Here is a 12,264-nt window from a genome sequence, read left to right as displayed (position 1 = left end):
GTAAAATGCTACTGAATAAACATTTTGCATTTGATTTATATCATTTCTAACTAGACTGTAAAAAGAGAGAGAAAGAAAAAAACACATGCAAATTACCAACTGCTTTTAAGGCCCTGCCTTGTTCAGGGCCAAGCATTAATCAATAAGTAAGTTTATCTTTATTGTCTTTGCTTATTTAGCTGCAGAATAAATGTTTTATTGCTTATTAAACTGAGGCATTTTATGTAAACTGGCTGAATTTTTTTATTTATTTTTAGTGCTCCCTAAGTGTCATTAGTTTTGAGCAAAGCTTTGTCTTGAGAACATTTAGTTGCATGCTGTTCTCTCTTTTTTTTTTTATCCATTTAAATTGATTGCTTCTCACATTTCAGCAAACAAGGCAGGCCATAGAGAAAAAGGACAATTGGCCTTTTGCAAAAATGCTGAATCACAGGTATGATTGATAGGGTTTGTGGTTGTTTTAATGCTCCTCTTGATTGTGCCTCACTTTTTAAAAAAAAACCCTACAGCAGTACTGGTATCAACTATTATTATTAAGTAAAATTATGTTTAAAGAAATAGGTGGAATTAACTTTTTCATGACGTTTATATTGGGAACAATGTATTCCTGGTTTTACAATGCAGTGGAAATCCCTTCAGTAAGTGCACCCTCAGTATATCTGACCTTGCGCCAAGGGCACACTTTAATTTCATAACACTATTAGTCTCATAACAGCACGCTAGAGATAATGTATAAACATGACTCCAAACATTCATAATTTTCAAAACACTAACAGAGATATTTACCTTAACATTTTGTTGAAATAATTCTATCAGGCCTAAACGATGAAGAAACAGGAACGTTTTCATTCCCATCTTCGGATCCTTTAACACTGGCTTTAAAGAGGGGGTTGGGTTGCAACGCCTAAAAGGAAGAAAACGACAATAACCATTTTTCTGCCGTCGTTTTTCGACATAATTCACCATTTAACATCTATCTGCGCAGTCTCCAACGAGTGGAGCTGCTGGAAATCTTGAGGCACTTTTAGATATTGCAATATGCAAACAATCACTCTCTTTCTCTTCCTGAAGACAGAATGACAAGAGAAATTCACTCGCTCTTCATCATTCAGAAGACAGAGAAACAAAAAATCTTTCCGAAGGTAATGGTTTATACGACCTTATTTGAGACAAAATGATTTGGGAATATTCTGTTTTAACAGGTAACATTAAAATCATATAAACTCATTTTAAAAATACAAGTATTATTTTTCCTGTGGGGATTTCTTATAATTGTCAAAATAAACAGATAAAGGTGTAAAAATCATTATTGTAGACACCTCTCATTGCTGACCCATGTCCAAAGCGACCTCAGAAATAGCCTGTTGTTTAATGGCTTCTCTGCTGTTCTCATTTTCAACATGGCGTCTTCACAAGGACATCATTGTGGAAAAGAAAGGCTGCCGCCCGCGCCATTTATGGGCGAGGCTGTCTGTCGCTCTTTCAACCGATTCTGCCTTTGTACGTGGCAATCATTGCAAACACAAACTGACAAGATGTGGTCAGAGGGGCTTGTCGTTTGAAAAGCGAGGATATTGCACAAAACTCGCAGTATTATCTCGTGCGTAAAACGCGCCCTCGACGCTGCTGCGCAAAGCGCTGGAAACCCTGTGGCACAAAAACACACAGCAGTAATCTGAGAGTTTGGACGCATGCCACGGGTCCGGGATATGACTGCACCCACCTAACCATTTAAGGTCGGAGAAAGACTCTCAAACACTGTGTGGCATTTCAATCAGCAAGTACAAAGGGAATATCCAGTCCTCTGTGTGCTCTCTCTCGTCCCCCTTTCAAGAACATTCGGTGCAGTTTATTCGCCAGCCATTCAGAGGATCATTTGACGTGATGCATGCAGGATTGCGCACTACTTAGGTTTCTCAGGTCTTCTGCTGAATATATCACACTGTTGCAACACATACCGGTATGTGGTATGCAGATTGTCGTGTTTTGCACAATTTATGGCTATGTAATTTTGTATATCTATCTTATTTCACATCTCTAAAAAAAATGTGTACGGACATATTTATAACCCAAGCATCTCAGCATTTGAATTTAGGTTTTGCCTTTGCCTTTGTGTTTTATCTTTCTCTTTCTGTGCGTTTGGGGCGACGCCAGCGCCAATTTGTCAACCAGAACAGTATTGCGCAAGGGAACGCACCATCTGTCTTTCGCTTCTTTAGGATTCACGCTTGTTATTGCACGCACACCAATTCGGTTTTGTCTCTCTGCCATAGTCTAAAGTACGACTGATGTCAGAATATTCCAGAAGAAAGGACTGAAGTCGTGCTGACCGCGTCGTGTCTGCCGCCCAAGGCTGAAGTGGGTCATGAGGCCGTTTTATGGCACTCGTGTGTTTAATTAGGAAAATCCTCTTTATCTACGTAACCTGCGAACGCAAGCTGTTTCTAACGGCAGGACAGAAGGGCAGAAGATCTCAGTCGACACCAGTTTTATCATCTTTTAGGTGTTTTTTGTTTTTTACCCGATATGCAAACTTGTGCGTAAAGCTTCATCTGTGCTCTGGACTGCTGCAGTGGATCCTCGACAAACTTGATCTTCGTCATTAATCATATAAGCTGTGTTAATTTTTGTTTAGATCTCGAAGAGTTCACTTTTGAGGCAATCTTTTATATGTACTATTTTGTATATTTTGAATGTAATTTTTGTGGAGACTGGTAGATGTCTAAATCACAAAGGGGTTTTAATGCCAGCAATGTGTGTATATTCCCTGTAATGTGCTTTTTTTAATGTTTCCACAAAAAATCTGAGGAAACACTCAGATCCTGACGACGGCTCGCATTACATTTCTCATGTAGGCTACAATTATTTTTACTAACATTTCACTTTAACTTTTTTTTCTTATTTAGAATTGAGATAAAGATGGATTGTAACATTTAATAATGTGGTAAGTATATACACAGAGATGTTGCGCTCAATGAACTGCTTTTATGTGCGCAATAAATTTAATTCTTCTTAAAAATAAATGTAGTTTTGTATTTATTTACCGATGTTTCGTTTTTTTATTTCTTCCTCATCTTCGCCTAATTAGCTGTTTCCTGGAAACGAAGCTGGCGTTCTGTTGAATCGTTCATTTACATTTTTATTCCTTGTGGCTGCGTGTGAACTGATGTGGAACCGAACCAAACGGGCCCTGCTGCTGTAGGCCGCTTTTGTCCATCATTAATGGACCTTTTTTACTTAAAAATCCATATAAATTATTTTGAGAACTTGGTGGGCTTTTATAATTAATTTTTGCAATTTCTTTCCCTTGCCATGTTTGGAAGCAGTAAATGTTCATTTATGTGACAGAGACAGTCATAATATGACGCCTCCTATCTGTGAGAAATGAGGAGAAAAACAACAGCCTTTTTCTAGCCTCTCATTGGCTGTGACGGTGTGGGGGATGCATTAACTGACACCTATTGGCCATTGGTAAAATAAATGAAGAAAGGTTTGTTATACTCACAGGAGCACTGAGGTTTTGCTTTGAACAATGGCCTTTAGCTGGTAGGCTACTACTGGTTTCGCATATCATTTTGCTTTGTATTAAAGACCATGCATTAAGCAGATTAAATACCATCTTAAAAGATCCAGTCCTTGATATGTTCTTTTATATAGTGTTTATTTTGTAGACTAGTCATAAAAAAAAAATAAACAGACATGAACTTTAAAACTTTAAAGTTTATTTGTAAATACTATTGATATTGATAACAATATAATAATATATGGTGCATTTTTAACACAACTGCAATGCTATTTTGACCATTCAGCATCCACGACCATGTATTTGTATATATATATATATATATGAGTATGTATGTGCATTCAGGACCTTATCAAACTTACCATGATGTGCTACCGACGTCTCATAGTCTCATAGGTTCATCTCAAATTAATATATGCAAATCTTTTAAACGTGGGAATTTGAACTGAATCATTTTGCATTTGACATTGTAACTCTATTCTTTTTAATGCTTTTAATAATTCTTACTAATATGCAAGCAAATAATTTTTAAAGAGTAAAATTAAATAGTAAAATATGTACATGAATTAATGTTTATATACTGTACATTTGTTTAAGTTTATTTTGTTGTTGTAACGGGCACATTTATTGACACCTAAACAACTAAAACTATTAAAAAAAAACATTGTCGTTCTCTGAAATATAAATGTTAACTAAAATAAAATATAGTAAAAAAAAAAAGATTTCAGCTATAGTTGGTCAAGTAACCGTTCTCATTTTTCATTTGGTTTAACTTAATGTCCTAAAATAACCAAAAACGGAAATAAGTAATAAAAACTATATAGGAATATTAAAATAATAAAAAAACATAAAATTGTAATGAAAACAGGAAATACAAAAATAAAAATTAATCTGAATGATACTAAAATAACACTTTTAATAAGTGTGTAAATCTCTTAGTAATACAAATAATAACACTTTATGTAATTGTTATTAGTAACAAAGTCACACTTTTATATAATTAACTTAATGATCAACAAATTGCTACTATAATTACTGCAGTGATGTTTTTTGTAATATCACCCTAAGCAAACCCTCTGTCCCGCTCCACCCATGTAGACGGGAGAATGTGAGAAATGTGAGAAGATTTTCAAAGGACTGTCTTTGAACTAAAATGTATTTAGGAAGTAAACTCTCCTGACCTGCTGGAGGGAGTGCCTTCATGTACCCCGCCTAGTGATGGTGCAGAACATGTGCAGACAGGCACAGGAAAGAGTCACATATGTTTAACAGCCTCACTTACAGTCGCACGCTCTGATCTGCTGCGGTTCTTGAAAACACAGTCACATGGTGTGAAAAGAAAAAAGGCAAGAGGAAGAGGAAGTTGAGACCGGATAGCAGCATGCTTACCTGGCAGAGAGTTAGTCTCACGTTATACTCAATGAATTTACCTGACACTTCTGTGCACTTGGGCACCTGTTGGAGGAACTGACTCGGCCGGTGCGGCCTGCGGAAGGACATGACACAGAACGGCACTGTAGCCGGCAATGGCACTCAAACTGATTCTCTCAAAATTGTGATTGTCGGAGACGGGGGTTGTGGGAAAACATCTCTGCTTATGGTGTACGCCAAAGGAGATTTCCCAGAGGTAAGCTTTTAGGTGATGATTAAGCTCAAAATGACAATTGTATGTTGGCAAAGTACAAATTCATGTGCTTGACTTTACCCTTTTCAATTTTTTTGTGTAAGTAAACCGTATTTACATCAATTCTGAAGATGGTTACAGAAATAACTATTTTCAAGAGAAGGAAACATTGCAAAATGTATAACGATCATTTTCACAACATCCTCAGCAAGTTTTTCCACTTCCAGACCGCAATTCTGGTTTCTGCCTACGCCTTGATACTTCAAATGTGAAATATTAACATTTTTATGCACCGTCATCAATTATACACCTGTATTTGTCTAATTTTATAATGATGTTCAACAGAAATATGCTCCGTCTGTGTTCGAGAAATACGTCACGACTGTGTCCTATGGAGGGAAAGACATTCAGCTGAATCTGTACGATACGGCAGGTGAGTGTGTACAGATGCCAGACACACCTCGCCATTGTCTATAGTGACGCGTTATTGATTAGATATTTAGGCAGGAATGTTGCGTGAAATGGGTGTGAGGCCATTAGTAATAGTTTTCATAGCTGTCATCCCTGAGGTCAGGGCGCATGCATACTTTGATCATTGCATGATTATCTAAATTATTTTTTTTCTTTGGCATTGTGTTCAAATTAATTTTGAATTATTCGGCAAGATTTAAGATTTTTGTCCTCAATTATTGACATCCAAGACCATACTCTATAAATTACTTACAGTATATTACAGTATTTACTTGAAATAAATGACATGTTAGCCATTGTGAAATATTCTTATTCTAAGTATCACCCTCCAGTTTTTAAGCCGTTTTTATTGGGCCAGAATCTGTCTGCGGATGTGGTGTAACATGCTAAAAGCCACTACTGAATGTGTAACGCAGTTGTTATTGAAGATGTATTGAAAATGTTAATAATTAAATGAATTATTTAGTACTAATTATCTAATGTTACACTACTGTTGAAAAGTTTGGGGTTGGTAAGATTTATTTATTAATTTTTTTGGATGGAGTGAGTATTTATTCAGCAAGGTTATAATGTTATATAAAAAAAATCAGTTTGAAATAATTGCTGATCTTTTGAAAAAAAAAAAAAAAAAAAAAACTGAAAACAAAGTATTATGGTTTCCACAAAAATATTAAGCAGCACAGCTGTTTTTTTTAAAAAGATTTGATATATGATCATGTGACACTTTGTACTGGAGCATTGACGCTGAAATTTCAGCTTTGCATCGCATGAATAAATTACATTTTCAAATAGAAAACAGTTATTTTAAATCATAATAATATTTCAAAATATTACTCTTTTTACTGTATTTTTTGGTAACCATCATTTTTTTTTAAACTCCAAACTTTTGAACAGTTGTGTGTTTTTGTAAAATGTGCATATACAGTGCAATAGGATATTTTTACAGATATGTTTTAAAGCAAATTTGTTATTTTTGAAGCACCGATTGGTTGAAAATGGGTTCAATATTCAATATTTGTTCATGGTTCAAACATATTAGAACTGATACATTCAGAAACTACAGGATATGTTTTCACATTTTTACATTGAATGCATAAGGAAGATTAATTTTTATAAATCACACTGATCATCAGACATTTTATACCTTTTTTGGAATGTTGCACATTCTTGTATTGAGCTAATCATCGTTTACTGGCCTTGGTGAACCCCTGACATCTATATAACCTGAATTTCTCCATGATAAATTCTTCAAAATGCCTTTTTTTCTTGTCTAAATTGAACTGCATCTTCAGTAATCGAGCAGTAACACTGCTGCCCGGACCTTCTCTGCCTCTCAGAAACAAGAAGTTGAAGCCAGGATGTGGTTTTCTACCACATCTCGGTTTTTTTGTCAAAATACTTTGTTCATAAAGTACAACATACAGGAAGATGCTGTATATGGTCAGAGGGCTCCACCTCTGACTTGTTTAGAAGCATCGCTATAGAAATGCTCCACATAATGCAGTGTTGTTTCCAGGTATCAATAGGAAATAATGACGTCATTTCCTTCTAATCTGTTTACTGACAGGCCAGGAGGACTATGATCGCTTGAGGCCTCTGTCGTATCAAGAAGCAAACCTTGTTATCATCTGCTACGATGTGACCAGTCCAACGTCGTTCGACAATGTCACGATAAAGGTGATTTGCCTTCAGTTGAGAATGAAACTGTAGTGTTCGTCAGGTGAAAGTCTGTTTTAACTTTGTTTACTGTGAGCTGATAAACTTTGACCTGAAGTGTAGATGATTAGAGATGGACCGCCTCTGAAAACAAACAGTAATTCTGGAAGCTTCCTGTCATTTCGGTTCAGAGGAATGTGCCGAGCCCTGTTTAAATAAAGGCACAGCAAAGGGACTGTTCATTCATGGCCTAAAGATAGATACATTACAGCATTAAGGAAGACCAGAAAAAGTATTTATATAAAAGAAGAAGTTCAGTTTTAAATGGTTTTTCCCTGTTCCCCTACAGTGGTACCCAGAGGTCCATCATTTCTGCCGTGACGTCCCCATTATTTTAATAGGGTGCAAGACGGACCTGCGAAAGGACAAAGAGAAGACGAGGAAGCTCAAAGCTTTAGATCTGGCGCCCATCACCTACCTCCAGGTTGGCGTTACATTTATATTTATTTATTTAACAGACATTTTTATTCAAAGTGATATACAAAATAAAGAACATCACAAGCACTCGGTCTCATAAAAACAAGTCATATTGAGTTAAGTTCACATATTTTTGGGTTACGCTTGTTAAGTAATGTGAAAACAGTTGTGCTGCTTAATATTTTCATGGAAATCCTGATAATTTTCCCCAGAAACTGCATTATATATATATATATATATATATATATATATATGTGTGTGTGTGTATACTGTATATATGTATAACACGCACACACGCACGCATACACTCAGTTTTGAAAACAGTTGTGCTGCTCTTAATATTTGTATGGAAATCTTGATACTTTTTTCCCAGAAAGTTAATAAAACATTTAATATATATTTAATATCAGAAAGAGCTTTATTGCCAAGTGTGTTTGCACACACAAGGAATTTGTCTTGGTGTTATGAGCTTCCAGTACAGAAAGTACAAACATAGTGCAGACAACATATAATTAAGGTGATAAAGAACACTAATGAAGAGAATATACAATAATTAAGGATAACAATAGTAATAAAAATAAAAATATACAGAAAAGAGACATGACCATAGACAGAACTGTGAATGTGCATGTGTCCTATGTACAGATGAGGGTTTGATGGGTTATTTACAGATGTACAGTACCGGTGTGTGTTATGTGTTGTTCAGGTGGGATACGGCCTGGGGGAAAAAACTGTTCTTGTGTCTGGCTGTTCTGGTGCTCAGTGATCTGTAGCGCCGGCCAGATATACTCAATATACAGTAATATACTCAATATACAGTAATATAATTAATATACAGTTGTGCTGCTTAATATTTTTGTGGAAACCATGTTATAATTTTTGTGAAAGTTCAAAAGAACAGCATTTATTTAAAATAGATATCTTTGTTCTTTGTAACATTGTCTTTACTGTCACTTTTGATTAATTTAATGCATCCCTGCTGAATAAATTTATTCATTTCATAAAAAAACTTAATATATATATGTGTGTGTATATATATATATATATATATATATATATATATATATATATATATATATATATATATATATATATATATATATATATATATACTTTATTAGGTACACCTGTTCAATTGCTTGGCAACATAAATTGCTAATCAGCCAATCACATGGCAGCAACTCTATGCATTTAGGCATCTGAAGACGACTTGCTGAAGTTCAAACCGAGCATCAGAATGGGGAAGAAAGGGGATTTAAGTGACTTTGAACGTGGAATGGTTGTTGGTGCCAGACGGGTTGGTCTGAGTATTTCAAAAACTGCTGATCTACTGGGATTTTCACGCACAACCATCTCTAGGGTTTACAGAGAATGGTCCGAAAAAGAGTTGTGTGGACGAAAATGCCTTGTTGATGTCAGAGGTCAGAGGAGAATGGGCAGACTGGTTAGAGATGATAGAAAGGTAACAGTAACTCAAATAACCACTCATTACAACCAAGGTATGCAGAATACCATCTCTGAACGCACAACACGTCGAACCCTGAAGCAGATGGGCTACAGCAGCAGAAGACCACACCGGGTGCTGCTCCTGTCAGCTAAGAACAGGAAACGGAGGCTACAATTCACACAGGCTCACCAAAATTGGACAATAGAAGATTGGAAAAACGTTGCCTGGTCTGATGAGTCTCAATTTCTTCTGCGACATTCAGATGGTTGGGTCAGAATTTAGTGTAAAGAACATGAAAGCATGGATCCATCCTGCCTTGTCTCAACTGTTCAGGCTGGTGGTGGTGGTGTAATGGTGTGGGGGATATTTTCTCGGCACACTTTGGGCCCCTTAGTACCAATAGAGCATTGTTTAAATGCCACAGCCTACCTGAGTATTGTTGCTGACCATGTCCATCCCTTTATGACTACAGTGTACCCATCTTCTGATGGCTACTTCCAGCAGGATAATGCACCATGTCACAAAGCTCAAATCATCTCAGACTGGTTTCTTGAACATGACAATGAGTTCACTTTACTCAAATGGCCTCCACAGTCTCCAGATCTCAATCCAATAGAGCATCTTTGGGATGTGGTGGAGCGGGATATTCGCATCATGGATGTGCAGCCGACAAATCTGCAATAACTGCGTGATGCTATCATGTCAATATGGACCAAAATCTCTGAGGAATGTTTCCAACACCTTGTTGAATCTATGCCACGAAGAATTAAGACAGTTCTGAAGGCAAAAGGGGGTCCAACCCAGTACTAGCAAGGTGTACCTAATAAAGTGGCCAGTGAGTTTATATACGTGCGTGTGTGTGTGTGTGTATATGTATGTATGTGTATATATATATGAACTAAATTTGAAACGCAACACTTTTGTTTTTGCCCCCAAGAGTTTTGCACATTTTAGAGTGGCCTTTTATTGTGGCCAGCCTAAGGCACAGCTGTGCAATAATCATGCTGTCTAATCAGCATCTTGACATGCCACACCTGTGAGGTGGATGGATTATCTCGGATTATCACACACACATACATATATATATATATATATATATATATATATATATATATATATATATATATATATGTGTGTGTGTGTATGTATGTATATATTTATTGTGTGTGTATATATATAAATTAATGATAATAATATTTATCTGTATTGCGTTAGGCTATCCAAGACTTGTAATAGCACTTGCACATTGTTACTCTTTTGTTGGTTTTGATTGCTTCTTATGTCCTCATTTGTAAGTCGCTTTGGATAAAAGTGTCTGCTAAATGACTAAATAAATATATAGTGTGTATGTATATATTTATTGTGTGTGTGTGTGTGTATGTGTGTACCCGTGCATGTATATATGTATACACAGATATAGATATGTTAACTGAGTAACCAACCTTCATATCTCTTTCTTAGGGTGAACAGATCCAGAAGCAAATGAACGCTGAGATATACCTGGAGTGTTCGGCTAAATATAGAGAAAACGTAGAGGACATTTTCAGAGAGGCAACCAAGCGAGCACTAGCGGCCAGGGCTAAAGCAAGACATCTCGGCAAGAAGAAGAAACGCTGCACCATTCTGTGACCACTGCCAGAAGAACACACTTGTTCAAGTTTTGTATATATGAACTAGGATATTCTGTAAACATTCCGGAAACATCTGCAAGGCTTCTCACAATTGTTTAAGTTTTCTTGAAGGAATATTTTTCAGGGCATGTGGTGTGCATTTACTCACAATCTTCCCACCAAGCAAGGCTTAACTGTTTGACAGAGGTCACTAGTGTGTGTGAATGATAAGTCTGTAATGGTCCACGCCACATCCTTCTGCTGGTGTTACTGATATGACTTGATGGAATTTGGTCTGCCATGATTGTGGATCCAATAGGAGATGGAAAAAATGCTGCTGATGTCTCAGGGATGACTATACATATATCACATTGTCACGTTTTAAATGCAGTTATAATCTATGTTGTTTATAATGGTAACGCACAACTAACTGAAGTACCTGCCACTATGTTGCACTGGGTGTAACATGTTTCTGTTGTGCAATGCATGTTATCGACTCACACAATAGTTGCAGTTTTTAAACTTTGAGTTACAGTACTATTTTATGAGTCTATAAAGCTTTCTGAAAAAACAAAAAAACAATTGGCATATGATGTACAAAAAATCCTGGAGATTTGTACTAAACACTTTTGTTTCTTTCAATGATTTACTGTATCTCTAACTTTTTTCAGATCTCACACAGATGCCAGAAAGTGAAAACCATTACTGCACAAATAAACCCGTGATATTTTAAGATATTTATTGTGCATATATGCAAATGTTTTGCCTAATTAAGTAAATATTGTCACTAGTAAAATTCTGTAGCTTTACTATTCGTTATACATTGGCACACATACTTTCATTTTGCATGATGTAGCTTTCAGATATTAGGCAGACAAATGAGTGAAAACCTCTCAGAATACAAGAGTGATGTTGTGGTTAGCATATAAACTCCTGCTTTGCAGGATGCGACTGCGGTAACGGAAGCCTCCAAATACTGCTGTCGCGGCTACGAAGCTAAGAATGAAATGTTACTTCAGCATGAAATTATTATCAGTGTTATTTACTGATAATTCCATTGAAGCTACCCTGCACTGTTAATCAATTCTTTTATTTTAAATTATTTATCATTATAATATCTAATTTGTTTTATATATTGTATTCCATAAAGAAAGAAAAATGATTATTGAGAAAAAATAAAAGTATTGAGAAAATCGCCTTCAAAGTTATCCAATGAAGTTCTTAGCAATGCATGTTACTAATCAAAAATTAGGTTTTGATATATTTACGGTAGGAAATTGACAAAATATCTTCATGGAACAAGATCTTGATTTAATATCCTAATGATTTTTGGCATAAAAGGAAAATGGATAATTTTGACCCATGCAATGTATTGTTGGCTCTTGCTACAAATACACTCGTGCTACTTATGACTGCTTTTGTGGCACAGGGTCACATTTCAGTATTACTTATCAGG

General features: G+C 35.9%; 1 protein-coding gene across 1 annotated transcript; it reads left to right on the top strand.

Annotated features, from left to right (window-relative positions):
- The first annotated feature begins 4,780 nt into the window (after nucleotides 1-4,780).
- Nucleotides 4,781-11,610, top strand: LOC306864516 (rho-related GTP-binding protein RhoF-like). The gene is made up of 5 exons (XM_079408565.1): nucleotides 4,781-5,150; nucleotides 5,493-5,580; nucleotides 7,186-7,295; nucleotides 7,624-7,758; nucleotides 10,660-11,610. Exons 1-5 carry the CDS (start codon nucleotides 5,022-5,024, stop codon nucleotides 10,825-10,827), a joined length of 630 nt encoding a protein of 209 aa, XP_079264691.1. The 5' UTR covers nucleotides 4,781-5,021; the 3' UTR covers nucleotides 10,828-11,610.
- Nucleotides 11,611-12,264: the final 654 nt, after the last annotated feature.

This window comes from Barbus barbus (genome assembly GCF_936440315.1).
Source record: "Barbus barbus genome assembly, chromosome: 45".
Classification (NCBI taxonomy): domain Eukaryota; kingdom Metazoa; phylum Chordata; class Actinopteri; order Cypriniformes; family Cyprinidae; genus Barbus; species Barbus barbus.
This window is presented reverse-complemented; position numbering and strand designations above follow the sequence as displayed.